Source organism: Patagioenas fasciata, chromosome 5 (assembly GCF_037038585.1).
Source record: "Patagioenas fasciata isolate bPatFas1 chromosome 5, bPatFas1.hap1, whole genome shotgun sequence".
Classification (NCBI taxonomy): domain Eukaryota; kingdom Metazoa; phylum Chordata; class Aves; order Columbiformes; family Columbidae; genus Patagioenas; species Patagioenas fasciata.
In genome coordinates, this window is record NC_092524.1 from 60472087 (window position 1) to 60499033 (window position 26947).

Sequence of the window (26947 nt, forward strand, 5' to 3'; positions counted from 1 at the left end):
GCTGAATACACAGATCTCCGGTACAAGCCAAGGGCTCGGTGTCTGGTCTCCTACCTCCCGGATCAAAGAACAAATCCTCTCTCTAGGTTTCCTCTGTCTTTTTCAACCTCACAAAATCTTCCCTGATGTTTTACTAGTTCCACACAATGCTCACATTTCAGAACAGTCTAAGTTGCAAATACTGCCATCACTAAGCAAGTATTAAATGAATGCAAGTGTAAAATCATGCCCAGAGTCCACAAAATAAGTGTAATATTGCTGGATGACCTCAGTTGCAAACACAGTTCTGATTGTGGATTTTTTTAAAAGTAGAACACTCCATTTCTGTTTTTAATTTAGAACAACAGAAATAAAACTAAGAGCATTTTCTTTCATTGTATTTTTGTGGTGTTTTTCTTCACATACACAAAAGAAAAAAAGCATATCACGATAGGTACTAAAGGCTCCTTCTGTCTTATTCTGCAATCTATTGCCACACAAACACAGAAGCAATCAACTGTTTTGTACCATAACCCTTCTGTGGATTCGTGGAGTCAAGGTCACCGCAAGAACAAAAATCCAAGGATCCATTTCTCCTCACTGGATATGCCCTTTCCCTCCCAGTCTTGCAGAACTGGGAGTACCAGTCATGGTAGTTATTATAAGCTGGTAGTGTTCTCACTGTGCCATTCATTATTGCACTGCTGACAGAAACAGACACCTGTTCTTCACAAAACTTCCGTCTGAAGGCATGGAAAAAGAGTCACAGGTACAGAACATCCAAAATATATCCCATTTACCTGTTTAATAAACAGTGCACACTCTACCCCTTTTCCACACCACGACTTGACAAATCTCCAGCATGCAGTAAGTCAGAAGTGGCTATTACCTCGCTGGGTTTTTTTCAGACAGCATTTTAAGATTTGCTGAAAGCCGTGTGTGAACTGGATCCTACCGTTGTTACGGCATCCTGTCCCAGCTTCCCTAGTGACTTAATTATAGATGATGTGCTGTGTGTCAACAGCCACTGATCAACCATTTTATCTCGCTCATCTGCTGAGCAATTACTTTCTTTGGATAAGCCTGTATGGCCTGTTAGACTCTGATAAAGGCACCAATATGTACTTTCCCTGCTGGGATGATATCTTAGTGCATACTGACTTATACGCTAGGTTGTTGTTCTGCAGCTCAGGATGGAAAGGTGGGGCGATTACTCCAGAGATCTCTGCACTGAGCTTTAACAGTGAAGAAGTTAATCATGGGCCATGCAGCTAACTTCCTAAGAGGCTTAATTATAAATGTTGTGCAGTGTACAACTGCAAGAGGAGATGGGTGTTAGCTAGTGAACGTGTCTTCTGAAATTACTCACGTGAACGTAAAATGAACCTGAAGAAATCGGGGACAAACATCTTGAAAATCTAGAAGAATATTCCAAATTAGGAAATAACAAGAGAGACTGGTTTGCTACATAAAACTGAATTGTTTCCAATTTCTAATTGACAACTAAACAACACTTGAAAATGAAACATAACGCTCATATATCAGTAGATTAATGGAACTGGTTATAGCTGCATCTGCTTAACTTCCCAAATGAAACTTCCCTTCCCATTTACATTTATTGCTTAAAATATAATTGCCTAGTTATTATCCTTGGTGTATTTTTTCACACTGTTTAGGCAGTCTTTTGAAAATTACTGATCGTTTCCAGTGAGCTGAGTGCTTGTGGAAACCAGGAGTTGCTGAGTGTCTTAATCTTGCACAGTAAGGCCCACAGTGATTTGAACAGCAGTTCATCATGGGAAACAAAGCACATAAGAACATAACCAATTACAAATATAACCAATGACACCATGAGTGACAGAAAAAAAAATTAAGATAGCTGCAAATATAAAGGCACAGTAGAGCCATGATTGCCAGTCAGAAAAAACAGCTGAGTAGGAGTTCGCCATTTAAGAAACCTCTGAAACTGCATACATTATGTTTAGATTAGATGGAGGAGAGTTTCATAACTAAATAACAAAGACTACTGCAATTATTATATGGGTAGGTCAACAGCATAACAAAAAATACATTCTCACTGAAGATAATGGGCAAAAATTTGCTTATACTTGATGGAATAGCGTTCAAAAAAAAAAAAAAAACCACAGTCACATATAAATGGCTCTCCATTATTGTGTTCTTGATTGTGGAAGGACAACTTTTTCTCCACTATCATGCATTACAGGTTCCTGGTGAACACAGCACCATACGGAGTGTTATCTGATGTAGCCGAGAACATTACTGCACATCCAGGGTGACTCACATGCTCTCTCCCATGCCTGCTCCTCTCCCATGCCAGGTGGCGTGGGCTCCATGGAAGCAGATGAGGCGATGCTCTCCTCCTTTGCTCCTCCATCCCCCGTACCACGGGGGTACACAGGGCTCTCCACATCGTTTCAGTCCTAAACACGAGACACAAGTAGGAGTCAGTACCACGCTATTTGGGGTTTAGATAACGATTCTGCTGCTTCTCAGCCCACATTGTGGTTTCTGCTACAGCCATACCAAACCCTTATGAAAATCTCGGTCAACCTTGAGGTGCCTTTCCCTGGAATGGGCTGCCTTGGTATTGGGGGAAGCAGAACTTTCTGGAAGCCGCCTGCCCAGGCACAGGAGGTGGGGTGCAGGTCTGCCGACAGCAAAGGCGGAGCCATGCCCTGGGGAAGGGGCATCAGCCCTGCGGGGAGCGGCCATCAAGATACCCAACCCCAGGCTGGATGGGACATGAACGTGAGTCCTCACTGGGCCCACCAGTCCCCATCATGGCTCTCCCACCACCCACTGGGACCCCTCAAATTTCACGGAGAGGGCGGCTGCCACTCTAGCCCCTCACAGCCCCATCGCCGGGTGGCACCGCCGGCGCTTGCCGAAGCGGGACCACCGCGGCCGGCTCGGGCTGCCCGGAGCGCTGCTGAGAGCGACCGGTGACCGTCCCCTTAGAGACCCAGCAACGAGCGCCGGGATGGCGCGAGTGTGGTTCGGGCAGCGCGGGGCGGGAGGCTGAAGGGACGGGAGCCCTGATCAGGCGGCGGGGTTGAGGGGCCGGGCGGCGGGAGCCGGCATTGTCGCGGCGGGCACGGGCGGCGGCTCCCGGGCTCCAAGCAGGGCTGGCGGGGGTGGAGGCGGCGGGGAGGCGGGAGCGTCAGCAGCCTGCGACCGGGGCGGAAGGAGGGGCTGGGCGGGCACCGCGTGTGAGGAGAGCCGGGTCGGGCCTGCTGGCGGGGCTCAGCCCCGGGAGGTAACGGCTCTGCGGACGGGACAGCTGCTGGCTGCCGGGGGAACGCGAGGCCCCGAGGAGCGGCGGGGGCCCTGGGGCGAGGGCGCTCCCGCTCTGTGCGGGCCCGTCACGGGCTAACGCTGCTCTCTTGCGGGCTCATCCCTCTTGTGACCCCGCCGGCGGGCTCTCCCCTGTCCCGACTGTGCTTTTAACCCCCCCTCAGCAAACACCCAATTAGATCAATCCACTCTGGGCACGGCCCCGGAGCAGCCGTCAGCCCCCGGGGCCGCTGCGGCGGGCTCATGGTCTCCCGGGAACCGCGACACCACCCTCAGGCCCGGCAGCGGGGCTGCGGCTGCGGCTGGGGGTATGGGAAGAAACGGCCCTCGGGGCGGGCGGGAGAGCCCGTGAACCGGGACGGCCCTCCTGGAACGGGTGGCCCGGGAGTGGATCCACCGGCATTCGTTGTTATCTGTGCCCGTCTCCTGCTCGGGGTTCCTGCTGCCGTGCTAAGCAGCCGGGAAGGGGCAGCCTGTCGGGTCTGTGTGGAAGCCGGTAAGGAGCGGGAGAGGTGTGTCTGGGTTTTGGTTGAAGAGAACACGATCATTTTAGTGGTTGAATTTGCAAGGCGTCGTCTGGATGACTGAGTTTAGGTCGCTGCTGTCATGGGAAACGTAAATTTGAGGCAAGCCCACAGAAAAATCCTAACCCCTTTCAAAAGTCACTGCCATCCCTTGCGCTGCCACTCCACAGCACCCTGTTGCGAAAGTAATACTGGAGCCAGACGTGCATGCTACTCAGAGTGAAAAGGAGACAGAGGCAGCAACAGTGCGTGAGGCCCTGCATTGGTAGAGAATAGAAAAATGATCAAAAATGAATGAAAACGAATGTAGATCGCTGTGTTCCTTGCCAAAGGGGGAGACAAACTACCAAAACTTGCAGACCCCAAGTTTACCCCAACTGTATGAATATAATGTGCCAGGTGAGATTTGAGCCTAAGAGATTTGTCACTTGGGATGTCAGCGTACACCATTATGGCAATTAGCTGTGGTAAGTGTAGCAGCTCAAAGGAAGGCAAAGAAACTGGAAGCCAGTTTGTGTAATGAAAAGGAGAATAATTCTTTCCCTGTCCCTGCAGACATGCTGCAGAAATGGTGCTTTTGCACATGGGTGTAACTACTGTCTAAATCAGGGGTGTCAAACTCATTTTCACCAGGAGGCCAAGTCAACCTTGTGGTTGCCTTCGAAGGGCCGAATGTTATTTTCAGAATTACATTGATGTGGCCCCTGGTGAAAATGAGTTTGACACCCCTGGTCTAAATACTGTGGAAGAAATGAATCACAGTCAAGCTCCTCTCAAATGGTACTGTTCTAACTATATAATCAGAAGGTGCAAGCCATAAAACACAGTTAAGTATTTGTACTATCTCACGAAGCCCAGTATGTATACATTTCTGAATTCATGGGATGCTCTTCTTACTGTTTCACCATATGTCCAGACAGGCCTATTCTGCCTTGGCATCTGAATACCTTATGCAATAAGCATGTCGTAAGCTTTGGAAGTTTCGGCCACAAGCACATCTGTTTATCAGTCTCAGTGACTGCAGTGGAAAAATAATAAATCTGGCTGCTTAACAGCAACTTGAACTACAATGAGTTTTGGTTAACAAAACCAGACTGGAATTCAAGAACTGAAAGTTTTTTATGAAAACAAAGTAGGTCCAAGATGTTACACATTCAGTGCTGGAATCAAATCATTATTCTGAAACTAAAAGTAATGCTGCTTTTGGTTTACTCTTCAAAGACGTACCAGGAATCCTGCTTTCAAAGCCTTCTGTCACAGGCTTTGATGTCTAACTTTGGGATCACCATTACTTCATTAAACAATCCTTTCACAAACTGATCAACCTGCAGCACAGGTAGTTACCTGCCTTATCTGAAAGGCGATGCCAAGTTTCATTGTAAGCTGCATTCTACTTATTAGATTGTCTTGTCAAAGGAAAAGTTTAGTTATAATTCTCTAAACAGCTCTGAGACCATGGGACTAAAATGATACAGTTGTTTGCATTAACTTGCAAATGGTTGTTTAGTTTTAGTTGTAGCACAGATCACTTCCTGACAATTGCTTTGCACCCCCAATGACAAATTAAAGGCCGCAATATTTTTTTTTTCCTTGTAGTTAGTCACATTTATGCATAAATTAATGCAGATAGTACCTTTATGCTATCTCTAAACCTTAATTTGGAAAACTTTCAAGCAAACTTTTGTTAGTGGTCTTAATAACTAGTGACTGATATCCAGGCAATAACAGTTGTCTTATGTTGTAAATCACCAAAGGATAAACCAGCAGATGGAAATAAAAGTTACTGCTTAACAACATACTCTGAGAGCTTCTGAACTGGAATTGAAGACTGCTGAAATACCTTGCCAGTTTCTCAGTAGTATTGTGGAGCAGGCTGAGCAAATTATAATGGATTTCCCAAATTGTATTTAAAATGTACCATAAAATAGGAAAAATACTGGTTATATTCAAATCTGTGGGATCTTTCCATTGATTTTAATTGGATCAAGAGTGCAGCATGGAGGAGATCCCTGAAATTCATGGAGTCTCTTGCTAACATCTAATTTGCACAGTGTGGTTCTGTATTGGGAAAAAATAAAATTACATGGGTTTATGTCTGTAGTTTCTGCTCCATCGTGATCCTGCAAAAACCTCCTGACGTGTTTATTCTCTTCTAGGTGACAACCATCAGCCAGCTACAAGACCGTCACAATGAGTTTTGTTGAGTATGGAGACACAATAAAGGATGGTGACACAGCTATTGTATTCTTGGGCCATGAATCCATGTTTCCTGTGAAAGTCCAGCATGGCACCGTCACTCAGACTAAGTACGGGGTCATCAGGCATTCCACGGACCTCATAGGCAAGAAGTACGGCTCCAAAGTGACCTGCAGTAAAGGAGGGTGGGTGTTTATTCTTCATCCAACTCCAGAACTGTGGACCATGAATCTTCCGCACAGGACGCAGATTCTGTATTCCACTGACATCTCTCTGATCACCATGATGTTAGAACTGAAGCCAGGCTCCATAGTATGTGAATCAGGTAATAATTAATATGTCAAAATCCTTTATTAAGAACTAACACCAACGCTTTCATGAAAAAACAGGATTATATTTACATTTTGAAAAAAGTCTTTTCTTTTTCGTTGTGATATAATTTTCCAAGTCTACACATTGAGTAGTTGTTTTTCGTATGCATGTGTAACAGCTTCTGTTTTTTCAACAAGTAATGTTACCTTGGGACGCTGGCCTTATGTATGGGTACACCTTTGAGTATGTCTTTGATTAATTCATCGTCTTAGAATAAATATATAAACATTTTTCTTGCCCTTTTCTGAAACTGTTGTCAAATAGTTCAGAAATGGTTTAAATACATGATTTGAATCAAAATTCAGGCTTTGAATTTGCAGTTTCAGGGAACATACTTGAGATAAGACAGTGAAAGAGACTGACGATAGGGTGTTGAACTAATAAGGGAAATGAATTAGTAGTATTTATATAATGTGAGACCATGTAAGTACATATATTCTGTCTTTCTCTTCCGAAGTGTGATCCACTTGTAGCACTGCATGCAATATCACTGTAGCTTTATAATATGATGGATTATATGTTCATCACAGGGCTGTGTTTTGTTTCTAAACTTGGTTTAATTTATTACAGCTTCTGTGATTTTACTTAATTTGCAGGTAAAGAGTGTATTTTTATATTAACACATATTTTCCTGGTTAAATACAGTTCATATTAACTAGGACAAGAGGAAATGGCCTCAAGTTGTGCCAGGGGAGGTTCACATTGGATATTAGGAAAAAATTCTTCCTGGAAAGGGTTGTCAGGCATTGGAACAGGCTGCCCAGGGAAGTGGTGGAATCACCATCCCTGGAGGTGTTCAAAAGGCATTTAGATGAGGTTCTTAGGGACATGATTTAGTGTCAGAGTTAGGTTAGGTTATGGTTGGACTCAATGATCCTGAGGGTCTCTTCAACTGAAATGATTCTGTGATTCACTAATAATACCTACATGACTTTATTACTGTCAGCAGTATGAGGCTTGCTGGATTTGAGTATATCTCTGTAGTTTGGAAAACTAGAGAGATTGTTTTTTTCTGGCTGTTTCCTTTGAGTGTTTTTACTAAGCAATTTCATACACTTCGTCTGAAGCACAGATAATGGCAAAGGATGAGCATGAGAGGATTGTGCTGTGCATTTAGCATTTCCTGTTCCCACCCAAGCATAGTTTTGGACAGCTTTTAAAGCATAACAACCTCTTTCCAACACTACTTATCTCTGCATCGAATTGCACCTGTTAAAAAACAGGTGGTGTATGGAGCTGATTGCTGTATAGCAGCACTTGAAACAGGCAAACCCATATGCAGCAACACCTGGTACTGTTAAAATGGTTGGGTCCTGTGAGTTTATAATTTGGTTTGCAGGATGATCAGGGATTTTTAAGGTTGTCATGGGAAGTAGCAGTATTGTTCATTGGGCAGCTCTTCACCTCTTCTCCCTGCCATGTTTAGACAGGATGGGAAAAATAAACACAGCAAGTTATTCAGGCTGGGAGAGATTTGAATGGCCCCATGACCTGTCTCACTTGTAAAAGGTGAATGTTGAAATACTGAGCTGCACATAAAATGTTGTCAGTAATGTCAAAGGTACCTAGAGAGAGTGAAAATATTTAAAAGCTCATTTATCTAAACAGCTAAGAAATGGAAACACTTGATGAGGTAACTTATCCAGATTCCCAGAAATGTTATGAGTCAAAAGTAATAGCCACAAACAATCCTTTTTGCTAAAGGGAAACTGTTGTCAGGTTTATTTTAATGCCTATGCTGTCAAAGAATTATAACTTCAGCTTTCCAGGAAAAGCAAGCAGTTTTGCTACTATAGTTTTGCTTGTATTGCTTGAAAGATGCACTGTTCATGAAAAAAGAAAGAGTATTGCATCAAGTTCATTTAGTTAACCTTGAAGCAAGAGATCTTAACTGCAAATTTGCTTGCAACTGGCAGAAGTGGTGATTTGAATTAAAAATTTTACAGGTATTGACAACTGGAGCCTCCACTGTGATGATGTAACCTACTTTGATGCCATCCTAAATTAGACAGTATCCAGTGATCCAAAATCATTAGTTCTAGATTAACCTTGTGTGGCCTAGACAGAACCATCCCAATGGCGATTAATAGAAACAACACAGGAAATCTGGTCTAGTAATGACATTTGAGTCTGCTTCCTGCTGGTGCTGGTTTTAGATATATTTGGGCTTTAATTAGCATGGAGGTCTGTGTTTTTTAGTATTTCAATTGAACTGATGTACATAGTTGCTGTGTGGGCCGGCAAAGCAGGCACTGTAAACAGTCCAGAGCTCCTTTCCTCTTGTGTTATTAATTAGACCATGGAAGAGTGCCCTCCGTGTAGCCAGTGTAGGCAGGCAGAATTGTAGATTAGTCTCCGCAAATCTATGAAGAAATGATCCATAAAGTAAGATTAAATACTCTCTGTGTCATGTTGTAATGCTGTGAATATGAGTGTGAATGATCTTTGGTGTGTGATTAGAAAAATTCAGTAGAATAACCAGGAGGCTAAATTTTGTATCACTTGAATTATGCGGTTTAAATTGATGAGTCATGATTTGTCATAAATGATATAAACGTATCAATACAGTTTTTACTCTTTGTAATCACCTTTAATAAATACATAAAGAGCAAGCTTGTCAGCAGTCCATGCATAATTCAAATGATCCAAGCATACTCTATTAAGGCTATAAGGGAACTCAGGATCTGCCTGGCATTTCATGATGGAGGTGTAGGAATATGATCCTTTGTCTGTCTTCTGTTAATTTCTAATTTATAAAGTTATGTTGAGATTTTAAAACTCTTGGCACCATTGCTAGAGCCAAGATGTCTTGAAAGTGTTGGTCCCCAGTGTGAGGAACTCCCCACTCTGATACAGTTTTTAACAGCCCAGTCTTTCCAGAATTAAAGGGTACTTGAGATGGGTGCTGAAATACCTGCTGTGGGTGGCCTGGTAGTGTGAGACTTTAATTCTGGTCAGGTAACTCTGATCCCATTTGTGTTCATTGTACAGCCACTGTCTAGATAAAGGAATAAGCTGAATCTTTTTTTTTTGTGTGTCTCCGCACTCTCCAAAACCAATCTTGATGTCAGCTTCCCAGGCAAGGCTATTTTCAATCTGGCGATTACAGACGCCTGTGGTATAATAACTCCATTTGACAACATATTTTGAGGTTTTTTCATTTATTTTTATGCTACACTGGAACCAGTATGAAACCTTTCTGATATTTTTTTCCAAACAAAAGTGTGTGAAACCATTTTTTTTAGCTTTTCCAGTCCCCACGTGTCTAGGCTTTTTTAGTGTCCTCCCTCCCTGGTGAGAGCAGAATAAATGTCTATCCTAACCTTCTGAATTACTCACGGAATGCAGTACAGCACTGTCAAACCTCACTTAATCTGATAAATCTCAGAAATATTTTGGCTTCGATGGAGCATTGTATTTAGAGAAAATGTAATTTAGTCTAAAGTATTATAACCGCCATGCCAGTGATCCTTCAGCATTCAGCAAAATCAGACTCACATGAGCAAAAATGCTAATGGGATTTTTCGTTTCCCTTCAGCTAAATCCCAAATTAAAAATTGCTAAACCCTGTTCATTGCCACACAGCAGTGGGTTTCTTAGCCCACAGACTGGATTTCTGAACACTGAGAACAGTATTCTGGGTTCTCATGGTTTCTCTGTGGAGGAGTAACGGGAGCTGCTGGCCAGCCTTACACTGGAGCTTCTCAAAAACAGTTATGAAATTTTCAGACTCACAGCCTGGGTATAGATTTTGTTAAGAGTACACTCATAAAAATTAATGAGGACCTAATGATTAATGGATACTCAATAAATGATTAATAGTTTATTGTGGAGTCCCAGCAAGTCAGCTATATGCTTATGACTCCTCTGAAGTGCTTCTAGACTTTTTGACAAATATTGCTGATGTCTTTACAATTGTTGTGGCATAAGTATATGTAAACTGTTTGCACTGTAGTGTAAAGTACAGACCAAAGTTTCTAAGTGTTAATTTGATTTTGAGACATGCTTATACTAATTATGTTTTATAATGTCTCCCTTATCTACCTCTTAGCAGCTATTCAGGTTAGAGCAAGAGAAGAATTTGAAAACCTGATCCTTGTATAACAGCTTTTGAAGTATAAGAAAGGCCTCATCAGTACAAACATCAGAGAGCATAGTATTCTCTTGACATACTAAAGGCCTGAACCAAAACTGTGGCCACATGAGACATCGCTCCAGTGTATTCAGACTTGTGTCTGACCTGTGGCTGGTGAGGAATGCTGTTCATACCCTCAAGCACTTGTTTCCAGACTTTCTGGGCTCACTTTCATCTTATCGTTTCACTTGACCACCACGCGCAGTTCTCATGCAGCTCTGAACTTAACTATATTATGTCCATTTGCAGAAGATGCCTCCCTACAGAACTCCAATCTCTAAGGAAAAATTCTTTTCAGTCTTTACATTCCCGTTCCTTTTGTAGGCGGTGCCAGCATTGAAAACTTCCCTACTAACCTTCCCCAACTGCTCGATCTGGTCAGTGAGCAGTGGCCCTCTCTGACCTCCAGCCCGCTGTCTAAAATGCCTGTTTTCAGTATGGTGTCCACAACAGGCAGGAGAAAGAGCAAATCCTCTGTAAAGGGAACTTCTCAATTTGCTGCTTCCTCTTCTCATCTGCCGGCTCATCTCCTTGAAGCTCTTCCTCCTGCTTTCCTCCTCTCTCTCTCTGTCCCTGCTCTTGCTGTGTCTTACCTCTGCCACCATGATTTGTGCCCCTGACTATCTTCACAGTAAGATATTTGCATTAGTTTCTATCAAATGCTTACTATCTCTTCATATATTTCCCCAAAATTATTAATGATTCTCCTGTTACATAAACTTGTCATGTACAGTGAACAGCCGTTCTCTGTTCAGTGTTTCCTGACAGATATCAGTTGTGGAGTTGTTAGCTCTGTCTGAAGATTAATTTTCCTTTGGTTTTGAGGCTCTTTCCGTTCTCATGGCTGACTCATGACCTGTCTTATTATTTGCTAGGTCTCAGTGGCGTAGCTAGGAGACAAATACAGCAACACTGTCATTGTTTTGTTGTATTTACTCATTTTAGAATAACTTGGGTAGCCAAATTTTGCAGCAGAAAATTCAGTTCTATTAAAATGTTCCTAGATATTGTATTGACCCAGTATTACTTGATACTCTGCATACTTTTCATCTTTCCTCTTTTCACGCAGTATGAACGTATGTATGCACTGAAGAGTTTCTTCAGCTTTATTCCAAAATGCATTTGCCTATGCACTACTGTAAACATCTACAGGTCCTAAATCTCAATTTGTAGATCCTTTTTTAAAAAGAAGCACCCATTATGAGAATTTTTTAGGGAAGGCAAGTCAAGTGATAGCCTGCAATGAGGACATGTAGTGGAACACAGAATTAGGTCACTTATGTTTACAACATGGGTGGGATTCCAGGAGGTTAGGCAGATATCCTTTGCAATAAGAAAACCAGACTAAACAGAAGACAGTGTAAAAATGTACTCTTATTCAGTTATCAGTCAAGTGCTGTGCTAGATGCTGTGGTAACACTCATGTTTCTCTTGACAGTGTTCTGATGAGTATCTATACTGTGTTGAAATAACACATGTTATTTTTTATCAGCTCAGATGTTGTCCACTGCAGCTTTGAAAAAGTGAGAAATGATTTTAACATGGACATTGTCTCAAGATGGCTGAGGTGTGTGGAGGCTTCTCTGTGGAAAACCTGCCACTTGAATACGCAGAGAGTGAGAAGAACAGATGTGTTTGAGGTCAGGGGGATAATCAGGGAGTTCATCTGATCAATACTTTCTTGTCTACAAATCAGAAGGAAGTATCAGTAGATGCTGAGCTAGTAGGTGCTCATCTAGGTGTCTACTTGTTAGGACTGAAATCCTTCTAAAACTGCAGTTTTTTCCCTGTCTTGAGAGAGGGAGGAAACTCTCCTGAGCTTAGATGTATCAGAGAAAAAGAATGGGGTGTGCTTGAGCCCAAGAAGAAGGTAAGGACACTACATCAAGTCTGCAGTGCCATTATCCACCTAACTCGTGGTTTTAACACAGGATCTTAATTAATGCCTTTGGACTGAGATGAACCACTTGCCTAGTTTACAAGTCGATCCCCTACATGATGCCTTCTCTTCAAATTTGGGGCTTTGAGTATGGCATATTGGATACCCTGTGGTTTGTCACTAAATGCCTGCAATGCAGATGTCTGCTGTTTGACTGAGATGTTACAGGTCACAGAACAGTCAAGGTAAAAGAGGATCATATTTTCCAAAGGTATTAGCAATGACCTAAGTGCTCACCTAGGTGAGCTCTGAAACAGCAGCTGTGGTGCTAAGAATGTCTTCAGTACGGTTTGAATTATCATTGTTTTACCTCTCTTCTGTAGAGTCCATTCATGACTAATAACGCTGTAGTTAAAAGGGCATCTTCCTGTGGTAGAGAGCAAACAGTTTCTAAGCTGTTTATAGTGGAAGCTGTCAGAAATGCAAGCATCCTGGCGTAAAAATTGTAAACTGTTCTAAAATTTGTCTTGCCTTCTGCTTTCTGGGTCAAATGAGGAACACAGGCATTTCACTGCACCTATATGAGAATTAAAATCTGTTGAAGTCCATCCAGTTCTTAACTTGCCTCTTCTAATACAAAATATCGATGTTTGAGCATTTATTTTTTGGTTCATTTATATACAAGTAATTCAGCTATGATATTCCAGGTTTGGTACCATTCTGGTTCATGTTTTCAGTAGTATTCCTTGCGTTTTGCTGCTTTCCTGACTCTTTCTGTATCATGCTAAGAATACCTTTCATTTCCTAAGGAAACCTGAACCTGACTAGAACTTACTCCAAACTGGTGCCTAAGACTCTTTGAGTCATATTTTGCCGAATACTGCTTTTTTCAGTAGTGATTTTGAAATAAGGACAAAGAGAAATGGAAAAGGAATTGAGAAGGTGGCGAGAGGATTCAAATGGTGAATGTTGCAGATTTGCAGGGTAGAAGGTGAATATAAATATTCATTTCCCTTTCTACAACATCAGAGGAGCACAGGGTTGAACATCTGCCTTCTGTCAACAGTACTGGTGAGACTTCAGGGATTGTGTTCAGTATGGACTCACGCTGAATTGCCAGACCCTCGAATTCTTCATGAATCACATCAAGCATGCTGAACTATCAGACATATGAGAGTTGAGGGTCTTCATCAGTTCACAGGACTGGGTTCCAAATCTGTCGATTTTACAATGATGCGATTTGTAATTATCTTGTTCTTAGTTTCCTGCAGTTTTGAGAGCGTTGTCACGGAGAAGGCAGGCAGCATCTTCAGAAATACTCTCATTAATGATGTTAGTGTGATGGAATTTGATATGTTAAAATGTGATACATCTGTATTATTCTCATGTTTACGGTAGCTAGTCAACAATAAATAGTTCCTGGCAACCGTGTTTAACAAAAGCTCGGTCTGTGATACGCCTGCAGAGTGGTGACTTCCAACATCCTGGTTTTGGTTCAGGGTTGGGCTTGGAGTGTTTGTGAATAAAAAAAGAGTACCAGAAAATAAGCCAAAAAATCTTAAGGAGTTTTCCTAGGGAGGAGACAAACAGCATCTTCTGTGGTGTTAAGAGTGGATATAAAAGGAAAGTGATTAAAAATGTAGAAGAATATGAACAAGGAAACTAGATACACGCACAAGCTGCCTCTCTCTCCTGCTTACAGCCCAGCTGTGCTGACAGGCCTGTTCACTCCATTAGATTAGCAGAGAAGGATGCAGAAAGTGTGCAGCAATACCCATCTGAGAGGCAAAATAATTAAATTTCACATCAGTTTGCAGAAGTTCTCAGTTGTGCAATCTGACCTTCTGGCATGAAATGGAAAGGCAGAATTTCAGTCGTTTTACCATCCCATGAACAATAGTTCACTGCTCTTGTCATTAAAAACCAAGCAAATAAAAACCAAACACAAAAACAACAAAACCAAACACCACAATGAAATGCTGTTTCTTTATTATGCACATATATAATTGAGTTTTTACAACCACATGGCTACTGTGCTACCATTACTCTTATTAAGGAGGGAGAAATCTATGTTGACATTTAGAGCCTACAGGTGCCATGACCAGTTTTTCATGTGTACGTGTGTCTTTTGCATTTTGTTTGCTTTATTTTAATACTGGCATGGATGTGTGAATTTTCACTTTAAATAAATGAGTGCACCACAGTTTCTCTTCTCCCTTGGATCTCTCTGGAGTCAAGTGCTAAAATCTGCTGGTCCTCCCTCCTGGTCTAATGTGCCTCATTAAAGCTGGGGGAGGGTGCGAGTCCTTCGGTGGGGTCAGAGCCCTCTCGGAGGGAAGCAGACGGGCGGTGCTGATTGCACAGGGCAGTTGGTTGATCCAGTGGCAAACACAGACCCTGAGCTCTGTTTACAGTCTGAATGTCTCCCCTTTCAGAGCTGTCGGATTAAATACGGTGCCAGGACAATGTTTCTCCCCTTATGTGACAATAGGGCAAGAACCTTGGATCCCTCAGGAAACTCTGACTTCCTGTACGGTTACAGAAAGTATGGCTCCAATTAAGCAGCTGTACCAGCCCCTGTGTCCTCTAATTAATTTCCTTTCTGCTAATTTCTGAGTTTTCTCCACTGCTGCTGTACTTCAGGTTCTGTCCTTTATAAGGTTTTTAGGATGTACGTTAGTTGAAAGAACTTGCTTCAAGCTGAAATTTAGCCTGAACAGTCACTGAAGATAGCTAGAAATAGATTTTCTTTTTAGAGGAGAAACGTGTTCCAAGTACGGAATTATAAATCAATAAACACAGTTAATTTGGAGTTGCTGTGGGGTTTTGAGTTTGAGGGGTTATTCTGTTAAATGCCACTTGAGTGAGTAATTCGCAACGTCGATTGGTATATGGGTGTTTTCTTCAGTGAAAGCACTGGTTATTAGTCATTCATCTATTTAATACACCAGTGGATCATTTAAAATAAGTTTTCTAAATTATCCAAGTAAAACAAAGAAAAAAATCCATGTCTTAATAGTCCCTGGTTGTACATGGTATTGTACTTACATAAAATTTCAGGTATGTGATGGATCTCATTAAACTTCATTAAGATTGTACAGGTGTCTATGTATGTCAGTGGCCTGTGAAAGCAGGTTGTTTGGTCCTTGTGACTGCAAGGAGCCAAGAGGCCTTAGTTTTGGATAATTTCACTGAGAGCTGAGGATGGCCAGTGTCTCTTAGGAGGCCTGGGCAAAACAGGCTCCATATCCTGAAGCCATTGGTTTGCATGGATATCAGGATTCTCAAGCACAGACCCTTGCCAACATCTCTGCTTTGGTTTAATTGAAGCATAAGGTTTTGAAAATACATTAAAGTTTGCCTGAATCTCTTTTCACCCTAGAAGAGTCTTGCACTTTGAAAAAAACTGTCTGGTTAATTGTCCTGGATTTTTCATGTCGCATTTACTTCCTCGTGTTCTCTTGTGGCACTTGCTAGAGCCATAGCTGACCTCTGGCATTATTTTTCTACTCCAGGAAGAGAGGACAGGTTCAGAGTTTGACAGATTTTTAATAAATGCTTTGAGGACCCTGAAGAGTGTGTCCTAGGTCATGAAGTCCCTCTCTCCTTGTGAAAGAAGGAAGTTTAAGCAAGGGTTTCTGTTCATTTGAGTTTTGAGTAGGTGTTCAAGCAGGAGGACTAATGGAGAAGACCTTTATTCTAATGCTTAGCACTGCGAAAAGGCATTTCATGAGTTGTTTGTCTTTTCTAGGTACGGGCAGCGGATCCCTCTCCCACGCTCTCATCAGGACAGTGGCTCCCACAGGGCACCTGTACACGGTGGAGTTCCACCAACAGAGAGCTGAGAAGGCCAGAGAGGAGTTTCGAGAGCATGGGGTGGAACATCTGGTCACCGTGACCAACCAGGATGTCTGCAAAAACGGGTTTGGTGTCTCAAACATTGCAGATGCCGTGTTCCTAGATATTCCGTCTCCATGGGAAGCCATAGGACATGCAAAGTCAGCGTTAAAAGCTGAAGGTAACTGCACTCATCTGTTTTTCTTCAGGACATGCTGTGCATGCACACGTGTCTGCCTTTGAGCCATACACTAGATCGGCTCCACTGTGTGATTGCTGTTCTCAAATGTCAAAGTCTCTACGCATTTCTAAGGCTGAAAATCTTCAAAAGATGTCTTCAGTTTACGGTGGAAGATTTGAAAGAGGATCAACTCTTTCTTTCAGGCCTGTGCTAGCTGCTACAATTAGCATGAGCAGTTGATAAAAAACCTTTTGAACCTTTGTCAAGTGGATTTTGGTAGACCTGAGGTGTGTGGGAAACAGCAGTAACAATAGATGCTGAAAGCAAATGTCTTTGGTAATTCAGTGGAAAGGTATTTTTATAAAAGGTGTTCAGATGCACTTCACATCTATTGTTGCAGATTTGGACCTATTTAACAGACCACCCCATCGGTAGTGTTAAAGAAAATGTGGCTGTACTTAAATATGCTTGCCATTTTCTGCTTTAAGTCTCTGCTGTTGGAGCTAGTGGGAAGTTCGTTGTTGATTGCACAGGGAATGGAACGTAAAGGCTGTTTTAGCTTATGCCTGTTATTCTGAGATTGGGACAGCAAGGGGGAACTGCTGTTGAGGTATTGGATGGATTCTGTCATTTTATTATAAAGCTTTTCCCTATTGAAAAATAAGCTTCAGTGAATAAATCATTCTTTTATCCTGGAATAAGTTTACCCCTAATTAATGTTACACTAGTGTAACTGTGTTAGTGCGAATCTGAACTAAGTTGTGCCAGATCACTTCCAGCTACAGAATTGACTTTTCTAATCTAGAGAGTATGGAGTGCTGAACAGTACCCATGCTTGCACATGGGTTTAGTAAAAGCTGAGTAGGTGGTAAGGCCCAGTTCTTTGTTAAAATATGTAATCACAGGCCTGACTTTAAGTGAATTGTTAGGTCTTCTTGAAATCACAGGATTTAAGCTTGTTCTTAAAGGTGACTGAAATGCATTAACTTGCTCAGTCAGGACTGACCCAGCTGTTGAGGCTACCTCAGCTACTACTGAATTTTTTCTAGAAAGCTCTCTGATATCAACGTAACATGGCCTTCTTTAAAAAGTGAATAAACTTACTAGCACTCTGTACCTGCAAGGGTTACAGTTCAGTTTTGTAGCTGCTTTACAGTGTGTCCTGGGAAAAAAAAATCATTTTCACTGCACTGTACAATGCCCTCCCCATGCTCAAATTATCTAATCTAGTGGGCACAACACTCAGCTGACTTCCCAGCTTAGAAGGCGCTGCATTGCGCAGTCCAATTTGAATTATTTAAGTGGTGCATGTTTAGAATACTAAGCAGAGCTGCTTGAGCGGTTCCAAGTTTTGAATCCTTGTCTCACTCCAGCGTTTGAAATCCTAGAAAAGATATTATAGTCCCAAACTGGCCATACCATCTGGCTATGCTTTCCTGTGTTATGCTATAAGGTTACATCTGCTTAGGCAGAATAGTACTTTAAAATCCCACATTTTTGTGTCTGTGAAGTGGAATCGTGCACTTTATGTGCCTGTCAGAAGGCGAAGTTGCTGATCCGTGCTGCAGTTTTTGCTGCAAGCAGCCACCAGTGTCAGAGATCAGATATTGGTCTAAGGCTCGTATTTTGGGTTTCGCGGTACCTGACTAACCTGGGGGCATTGTATTTATTTTACTATTTTGCATATAAACAAAAGCTGTTTTTCATATAAAATACAATTGATTGCAGTAGTTATAGGTACAAACTTACATACATTTCTCTTTTATTCCAAATCATGTGGGTAGTTTTGTTGTGTTTGTTAGTTTGTTTATTGCTGTAAAATCTAAAAATATAATAGAAGGGTTTCTATAACTGCTTCCTTTCCTTACCACAGGCAGATAATTTTATAGTGCTCCTTTGTTATGTTTTCAAATAATTAAAGCTCTTCTGCAGTAAGAACAACCTGTGCACATACTGCTGCTGTTCACCACCATTCCAAGGGTTAGTATAATGATAAAGCATCACTGGAGAAAATGAGTCGTTCCACTCTTTTCCCTCTATGCCCTCTCTCTCACATCTGGACAGGGTCACATTTGAACCATTCACACTGTGAGTTTTATTGTGATGTGCTGCATAAATATCACAGCTGTACTGCCAGATAGTGGTAATTTATTCCCTAAAGTCTAAAGGTACTTTGAACAACATCAGAGCTAAGCGATTTCGATATACAGCATCAGCTAAGCCTCCTCTTTAAAACCACAATATTCATTATAGAGTGTTCAGCTGAGACAGTATGTGAGAGAGAGTTCTTAACCGTAACAAAACCTTATCGAATCAGTGTTTTCTGTCCTACTTAAGTTCAAAATCCTGGGTAGTTGCAGCTCCTAGTAGTCTGAGTGTTAACGGTCCTCTTCACTGAGTATATATATCACTCATGTTATGCCCTGCAGTATGCTGGAAATACACCACTTACAGTAGCTTGGACTCCCATTTAAAGCACTGCCAACCTCTGAAGAGCTAAAAGGCATAAAATGGTTCTTGTTCTCTGGTGATGTGCCCCGCTGACGTTCAGGCTGCATCTCTGCCTCATTCTTCTGCACTAATTTCACCAGTCCAGCAGAAATGCTGCTTGGAATATCCCTCGGGCACTGCTGCACTGCAGAACTTGATTTCATTTCCAGAGCTGCACTGTTGTTCTGTTGCAGCATCTCCTGATTAATGCTTTTCTGGAGTCATAGCTGCTGTTCCCAATGTCTGACCTTGGCGGTTTTTGCAAAGTTGCTGTTAACCCCTTCAGGCTAATTTTTTTTAAATGAAGAAAATGAAAAAACTGGAATGTAATAAAAGTATCTTCATTATTCTACAGTTCTTAAATGTCCCGAAACTTTTGACTCCCAGGCATCTCACAGCTGAATACTGTAGAGCTTTGAATATAATTCTGCACCCACCTACTCTACTCTCATAAATATTTTCTGTTTCTTACAAGGCTATGAAACATGAGGCAGAAGCCCATTTGTACAATCATTTTCATACAGATTTTACATTTTCAGATAGAGATGGAAAGCTACAGTAGTATGAGGTTGGATTGGCCTCATATTACAAGTCAGTCATTGGTGGCATTTGAATTAACAGTCTGAGTCACAAAATTATTTTAAAAACACCACTCTTTTATTTCCTTTATTTCTTTTAAATATTTTACTCGGACTTGCCACTCCATCTTGAGCATCATAAAGCCCTTAAATGATGAGTTTGTCGAGTTGTGATCCTTGAGATATCACCTGAATCAGGGAACAAGGTGCTCTCGGGTTTCCCCGCAAAACTCTGCAGGGAAAGTTCCCTCTGAACATCTGCCCGTTTGGGCCTCTGCGTTTCCTCCTATCACAGAAGCTCTTCAGCAGTACTCTGTAGTAGTAGCTGGGTTTAATTTGCAAAGTCTTATTTTTGTTTTGGTTGTACACAGTGTACTTAAACCAGGTCTTGTTTGCATTTCTTTTCCCTTAGCATAGCCATTGATTGTTGTCCTAACCTGCCAGCTTTGGTTGTTACTGATGCTGTATAAGAAAAATAAATAACATCTCATCCTCCCAGTAGCCTGCGGTACAGGTTGGGCATTGCCTGGTTTAGCTAGTGTCACTTTTAATTTGAGCTTGCCTCCCTTCACCCTGAGCTTTCAGGGAATACCATGTCCACACAGAAAGTCTCACTGGCTCTTGTTCTTGAGCCCTGGATGTTATTTATGGTTCTGTTCTTAACACCCAGGTGTGACTCTGAGAAGCCGCTGAGATCCCTGGCAACAAGTCTCACTCCTGTGGTGTCTGGGTAGGGAGTAACCCAGGCTGAATCACACTGAGAAGAGGGCAGTGACATCAAGGATGATGTTTGGGCTCAAGCTACCTCAGGAACACACAAGAAGTATGTTAGGGCAGAAAGCGGAGCCTGCTGGTCTGGCATGGTGTGTCCTCTACCCATGCAGCTGGTACTCTGGTTGGTATCAACGCTTCTCATGTCCCTAGGAGACTGTTTTGGAATAAATGGATGAAGTGATAAGCGTTTGCTAAAATGTCAGCACCAGCCTTTGTGTATGGCACCTGCTTTGATTCAAAGAAGAGCTAACCCAAGGTGAGGTTAAGGATCCACAAACTAACTTTAAATTGAAGCATAGCCTCTCAACATTGAGGGGCCATCTGGTCTAGTGCAGAACTGCCCCACTAGGATCTAGAACTGGGTGCTGACTCACAAAGCAGCTTCACCTGGTTCCCAGGCACTGGCTGTTGGCACCAGCCCCAGTTGTGCCTGGTCAGAGGGCGTTAACCTGGCTCTGGTCTGTCCAGGGCTGATCATCAGGTGCACATGATGGGCCTGGGCTGAAGTAAAAGTGATTCATGTGTCAGGCATCAAGCAGAAGGAGTCCTGCATCATTATCCATGGTGTGGAATGCCAGCCAAAGCTGTCGGCCTTTGCACAGTTTGTAGGAAGTGGTTGGGGATGAAAGGATCCTTAAAGAAGTTTTCTTCCTCAATTTTGGAGCCAGCTTCCTTGTTGCATGCTTTTGCCAATCCGTAACAGTGAGCAGGAATAAATTCCTTCTGAAGGATGCACCTATAAATGTGAGGTTAAGTCACATTTGCAGAAAATCACATCATGCTCCTATTAATGAGCTGGCAAATGATTTGGAGAAAATTTTCTTTTCTGAATCAAGAAACATCCTTTAATTTCTTTCAACAGCTGAATCCTCTAATTTCACTTGTCAGGGAAGCTACATCAAATCGCCCACGAGCACACTCACTTAAAGGACGTTCTGTCCCCTTTTACAGAGGCAATATTTTTGGTGTCCTGCTAGCACAGAGTAAATGCCATGGTGATGCTGCTCGGTGACTCTCCTGCCTCGCCCCAACATAATGATAATGCTTGTGTGATTTTTTTTCTTCCTCGAGGTTTTTGTAATGTAATCTTCCAGTTATGACAATGCACTGAAGTCCCAAACCTAGAGCTGTGTTCTTTTACCAGAGATAAAAATGCTGTGTTGTATTCTTTACATGACAAAATCGTTTCTAAAATTACAAGCCCTTTTCCCTGGAAGTTAATGGTGCTGCACTACATATGTTCTTTTTGCACCTTCTGAATAATACTGGGATGATGAAAAAACCTGTCGGAGCACTTGTGACACATACTATAACCTACAGAAGTGAGAGCATATAACTTGGACACATTTTCTGTATCGTAAGCATGCACTGGAGTTCTTGTGAATTGGGTAGCGTTGCCATATTTTCCATACTGGAAACCTAAAGCTAACTGGAACTAATAGAGGTGTTAGTGCTTCCTCAGACACAAAATTGTTTGTTGGAGTTGCACAGGGACATACCAGGAGCTGCTCTTGAAGGAGGAGCAGCTTTCAAGGCACAGACCTTTTGTAAAGATGCAAGGGTGTGTCCCATGATTATTAATTCGATACTGTCTGTTAAAATGTACAGTGCTACGTGGATGCAAACCTTCTTTTATTTTCTCCTTCCCTTAAGCTCTCTAATCATTCTGGTCTGAATTGTACTTCAATATTCATATCCTCTCGACCTTGTTGCTGGTTACAATGACTGCCAGGACTGTGTGGGCTTGTTCCAGCCTACGGGTTCAGGAGACTTAACCTCTCCATTAAATGTTTCAAACTAACTCACTCTCTGTAACACTGAAGATAGAAAAAAATTAAATCTTTCATACAGTCTCATTACTCTCTTCTCCTCAACTGTAGCACTTGTCAGATGCATTATACATGAATAAACACATTTTTAGACAGCTCTTCAGATCAAAAAGCTCACACAGCTTCCCAATGTGAACAGGATTAATCTCAGATAATTGCTATATCAATTTATGATGACACACAGATCTCATTAACCAAATTTAGGAACGGTAGCATTCCTAAAAGGGGAGCTCTGAAAGAACACAAACTCAGTTTGTACTCAGAAGTTTCCGTTTGGTTGTTTTCCCTCTAGTCTACTCTTCTGTGATCCACAGACAGAGCAGTGAGCCCCAGCGAGCAGAGACGGAGGCACTGCACGTCTTTTCTTCATTCACTAAGGAATCCTTGGCATGGCAAGGCAAAGCAATGCATATTAAAGTCCTGCAAGCCCTAAATGCCTCTTGATGTCTAAAGGACAAGAGGTTCTCTTAGAGAATCTGAGAATTGTAAACACTGAAATCTAGATTTATATCTCCTTGGTGATTGTGGCAGAAGGGGTGTCACCTAGCCAGTAATCCGGCGAGGGTACAGAGGGCAGCCTACAGTGTAGAGAATTCAGAAGTTTCTGGTCTGATGAAGGTGACAGCGTCTCTGCTCCTAGGACAGATGAGCATGTCCTGAGCACTGGCTTTCTCCTGCTCAGAGTCCACTTTTTTTTGCTGGTCTAAACACACCATGGCAATGGAAGCTTCTCAGATCTTTCTATTGTTGACAGCCTTTTGCAGCCTGGATCTGCAATTTCATTTTTACCTGCCATCTTCTGCTAATTGTAGCTTTCCAGTCTTCTCTTAATATCTGCTTAATCAAACAAGTCCAGCCTGTAAGTCGAATCCAGCCTGCCTGCCGGTGTGTGCAGGAAAAAGCGGAGACCCCTCTCTCACTCGTTAGGATCCATAAAGACAGGTGCTTGATGGTTTTGCTTCTGAGCTATTTGTAGGTATATTTATTTGGGAGGGATGTGGAGTAATAACCAGAACAATAGGTATGAAAGGGAAAAAATGAAATTGGCAGAACTACTAAAACCCACTGGATGCTCTCAGTCATATGAAATACCAGCTGTTATGCTGTTTTCTCTTCATACCTGAGAAGCTCCCAGCAGTGCAGTAAGTAAAGTAACATTATTTTTTGTGCATCCTCTCTGGATATTAGCTATTACAAACAAGAGCTTTCTTCCCTACCAAGCAGCTTGAAAGACCCATTTTCTGTAACCACACTTCCCCAAGCAGCCCGCTTTGCAAGGAGGCAGTCTGATAAATCAGCACCAAGTTTGGTGTTGACATGCTGTGCTCAGCTGACCATCCCCAGACAAAACGAAGGGTGCTCTGCCTTTAACTGGAGGCTTGACAGGAACTGTGGGTGGCTCTGCAGCTTGTACGGCAACAGCTGTGTGCAGGCTTCTTAGTCTTTAACTGTAAATCTAGAACATGTGAATTCGAAAGCCTAAACATGTCTTGAAATCCTGGTAGTCAGAATAAATACGAACGGACTTACTGTAAATGTAAATATATTTATCTTCTTTATTGCAATGCAAACCACCAACAAAAACCAAAAAGCCTGAATGGAATAGTAGTAAGTCTCTGGTCTCTCTGCACATTCTTGCTTTGCAGACAAAGAGTTATTGTGAACTGACATTTAGCTAAGTTAGACATTTGTTCAGTTCCCTACACAATAAGAATAGAACATCTTTCTTTATAACATATGATGTGCATCATAGTAGCTTTCTAATTATGTAACAGAAATTCTTCTTGAGCTTTTCTCTTTTACATCTGCAAACATGGTAGAAGTGTGTACTGCTTTGGCCAGGAAAGATTAGCTGTCCGATTCAGAGACATTTTGGTAGATCTGGCCATGCCGATCAACATATAAATCCTATTTCGTGGGAGCCAGTGGACTGGTTGTGCAATTAAATCAGCATCAGCAGAGTTGGTTCATAGTGACACGTACCAGCATTAATTTTGCAGTTGATTATTAGATTTATTTTGTAATTGTCACTCCAGGGAATTACTTGTCCAGGATACTTTGTTGTGAAGATGCATGATAAGAATCCCTGGCTGTGGAGACGTTATTTCAGGCCTAAAATTAAATCATACTTAGTGTATGGTGGATTAATAGTCATGGAAAGTGTTCTTCCCCAGTTGGTACCCAGCACATCATTGCTGCACAGTAACTAGAGTGCTACAGTGATGCTTTCAGACCTGATGCTTTCTTTTTTTAGAGATGTGACTTTAGAAACGAAAAAGGAAAAAAAGAGGGGAGCTTGAGATAAAGCAGGCTTCACGTAGTCCCAGCATACCCTCTATTTTTAGCAGGACGCTTTGCTCTCACTTGCACGGGTTCTGTTAAAGACAGTACTTAGACAACTGGTGTTGGAAGGCTTGGCTGGATGAGCCTGGGAGAGGGCTGGGAAGGAATGCAAATCAGGTCAGCGAGCATTTTCATCTAATTGTAATAAGTAAAACAATAGCTGAAGCTGCATTGCCTGGTGTTCCTTCCCCAGCACAAAAGCTTTTCAGGAAGGGCAGTTGCCTTGCAGGACACTGTGTCCCGGGTGAAAGCACATGCCCTGGCTTTATGGCAGACAGTGTCTTTGTAATTCTTTGATCTGATTTGGCTGTGGCTTTTCAGAGTAAATCTGAATCATTCTATTCTCAGCTGTTAAGGTGACATTGCAGCATGCAGAAAGTTGTAGGAGGCCTATTAATACTCTGCATTTAGAATCAAAAATCCAAACTGTGCACAGACAAGGAGATGGGTGTTAGTTTATCGCTTAAAAGTCCTATCGTAGCATTTCGAAGCGTTTGCTGTAAACCTGCCCAATGTCATACCCGATAAACTTTAATGTTCAGGAGACATGCTAGTCAGCTTGACTAAAAGGGAAAAGCCTTAACAGCACTCCTTCTATGGCTTGGAGAGATTACTTTATTGTGTATACGCATACCATCGTTCTCAAATAAACACAGCCGCTTTTGTCGGAGTGTGTATGCACGCACGCTTGTGTTCTAATGAAGGCAACTCTGTACAGTGTGTGGAGAATGACTTCTGGCTTTGTGTACGTGCCAACTTCAGCTCGGTGTTTCGGTCTAGAGTAGTGGATAGTGATTCCAGAAGAGTCACTGCTGTAAAAGGATCAACTTTAATGGTTTTATCATGAACAAGTGCGGTGGGCAACACTGGATTTGGAAAATGAATGAATTTGCTGTTGCAATTTTTAAAGGGTCTGAAACAACTTTTAGAGTCATCCATGTTTGATTTTGTGCTGACGCTTTAAACCTGCATAGTTACCTCATGGGGATTTTCTTGAAGAATGTTTTCACTTGGTCTGTATAATACTATGGATGTCTGGGAGAATTTGAAAAAAAAAAGATAAAAATGGTTTCATTTTGGTTTTTGCCCTCTTTTCTACTGTCTGTCTCATTTTGCAGGTGGCCGCATCTGCTCTTTCTCCCCCTGCATTGAACAAGTCCAGCGAACCTGCCTCGCGATGGAAGAATATGGTTTTACAGAGATTAACACCTTGGAAATTCTGCTCCGAGTGTACAATGTAAGGACAATTAGCTTGCAAATCCCTGACCTTGGAAAAGCAGCTGAGGATAATTCCAGCGCTGGCTTTGACAGCAGCAGCGCATCAAACCCAGGCAGCCCGTGCACTGATGCGCAGGCAGGGACGGTGCAGTTCAAAAGCGGCGTGCCACTGCGGGACATGGTGGGTCACACCGGCTACCTGACCTTCGCCACCAAGAGCCTCTTTTAGTCCGTGTTGGGTTTGTGCAGCTCGGAGCGGTTTGTGTGTTTGTGTATGTTTTCATGGTTCTTTTTTGTAGGGGATCCAAATTTTTACTTGTCAGGGAATTCCATATATAGTCAGATTTGGTTGGAATATGCTTTGTTTAAATAGTACACAGGCATTAGCCAGAGCAGCATCGAGGGAATGTTGAAACTCTGGAATGGTGCTCCACTCGCTGTCAGAGAGAAGATAAATTAATAGTGAACGGCCAATCTCCTGTTAAGAAAGCAAAACAAACAGCATGCTAATTGCAAATAAGCTGGATCTTTTCTCCATTACTTTCCCAGGTTTATGATTTTATTTTATTTTCCTAGCACCACTAGACACTTTTTTTTAACTTCTCTAGTGTCTGTGTTGCTCTTAGGAATGTGAAAGTGCCTCTTTGCTTCGTTTTAGATAAGAAAGTTGTGAGGTCAAAGGCTTGCCAGCACGGCAGAATTCGTGTTTCCTTGGAGCACTGTTCAGCTACACAGAGAATTGTTGGCAGGACTCAGGAACACAACCTCTTACTCCATTCCAGGCTGGCATCTGCAAATCATTTAGATTACACAGAGGTCAAAGAAGTGTGCTAATTGTTGGATTTGGTTTAAAACAGTACATTCTGGCCGTCAATTTATCGTAAAAATTTGGACCTGGATTCATTCTATAGTCTTCTGATAGATCATCCACTTTCATAGTTGGTGAATCCACTGTGAAATGCACTGAACAGCTAGTTAATATTATCTGGACACCTCTTTGTAAGCGGTATGGCTGAGGTTCCGTTTGTTTGGCATTTTGTGTGCGTTATGGTGCGTTATCTTCCTGCAGTCGAATGATGGAAAGATTGCTTTCGGCAGGATTTCGGTCTTCAGATTGCAACAACAATGCAAACGTAGTAAAATTCCTCAACCAGTTTTCAGACCATTTACTCTTTGGTCTTCCATACAAAGCTGGTGAGTGTGATTAACTATTTCAATGCTGGATTAAATTTTGTATTTACAGATTAAAATAATTATGCAAATTTATAAAGTTTCCTTCTTTCTTTCTAACAAAATC

At 42.1% G+C, this 26947-nt stretch overlaps 1 protein-coding gene across 3 annotated transcripts; it reads left to right on the forward strand.

Moving 5' to 3' along the window:
• Positions 1-2647: 2647 nt before the first annotated feature.
• On the forward strand, positions 2648-26920 carry TRMT61A (tRNA methyltransferase 61A). Of its 3 annotated transcripts, none has more exons than XM_065839622.2 (4): positions 2648-2748; positions 5975-6339; positions 16152-16418; positions 25551-26920. In XM_065839622.2, exons 2-4 carry the CDS (start codon positions 6009-6011, stop codon positions 25877-25879), a joined length of 927 nt encoding a protein of 308 aa, XP_065695694.1. In that variant the 5' UTR covers positions 2648-2748; positions 5975-6008; the 3' UTR covers positions 25880-26920. The 3 variants fall into 3 exon arrangements, with proteins under 3 accessions (XP_065695694.1, XP_065695692.1, XP_065695693.1); XM_065839620.2 differs by lacking the exon at positions 2648-2748 and adding an exon at positions 3151-3256; XM_065839621.2 differs by lacking the exon at positions 2648-2748 and adding an exon at positions 3263-3790.
• The last annotated feature ends 27 nt before the right edge of the window (positions 26921-26947 follow it).

Bases quoted from the DNA above. Each gene is read 5' to 3' on its own strand.
- TRMT61A (XM_065839622.2), top strand. From the start codon at position 6,009: ATGAGTTTTGTTGAGTATGGAGACACAATAAAGGATGGTGACACAGCT. The intron at 6,340-16,151 runs GTAATAATTAAT...TGTCTTTTCTAG, and splicing joins CTCCATAGTATGTGAATCAG to GTACGGGCAGCGGATCCCTC. The intron at 16,419-25,550 runs GTAACTGCACTC...CTCATTTTGCAG, and splicing joins GTCAGCGTTAAAAGCTGAAG to GTGGCCGCATCTGCTCTTTC.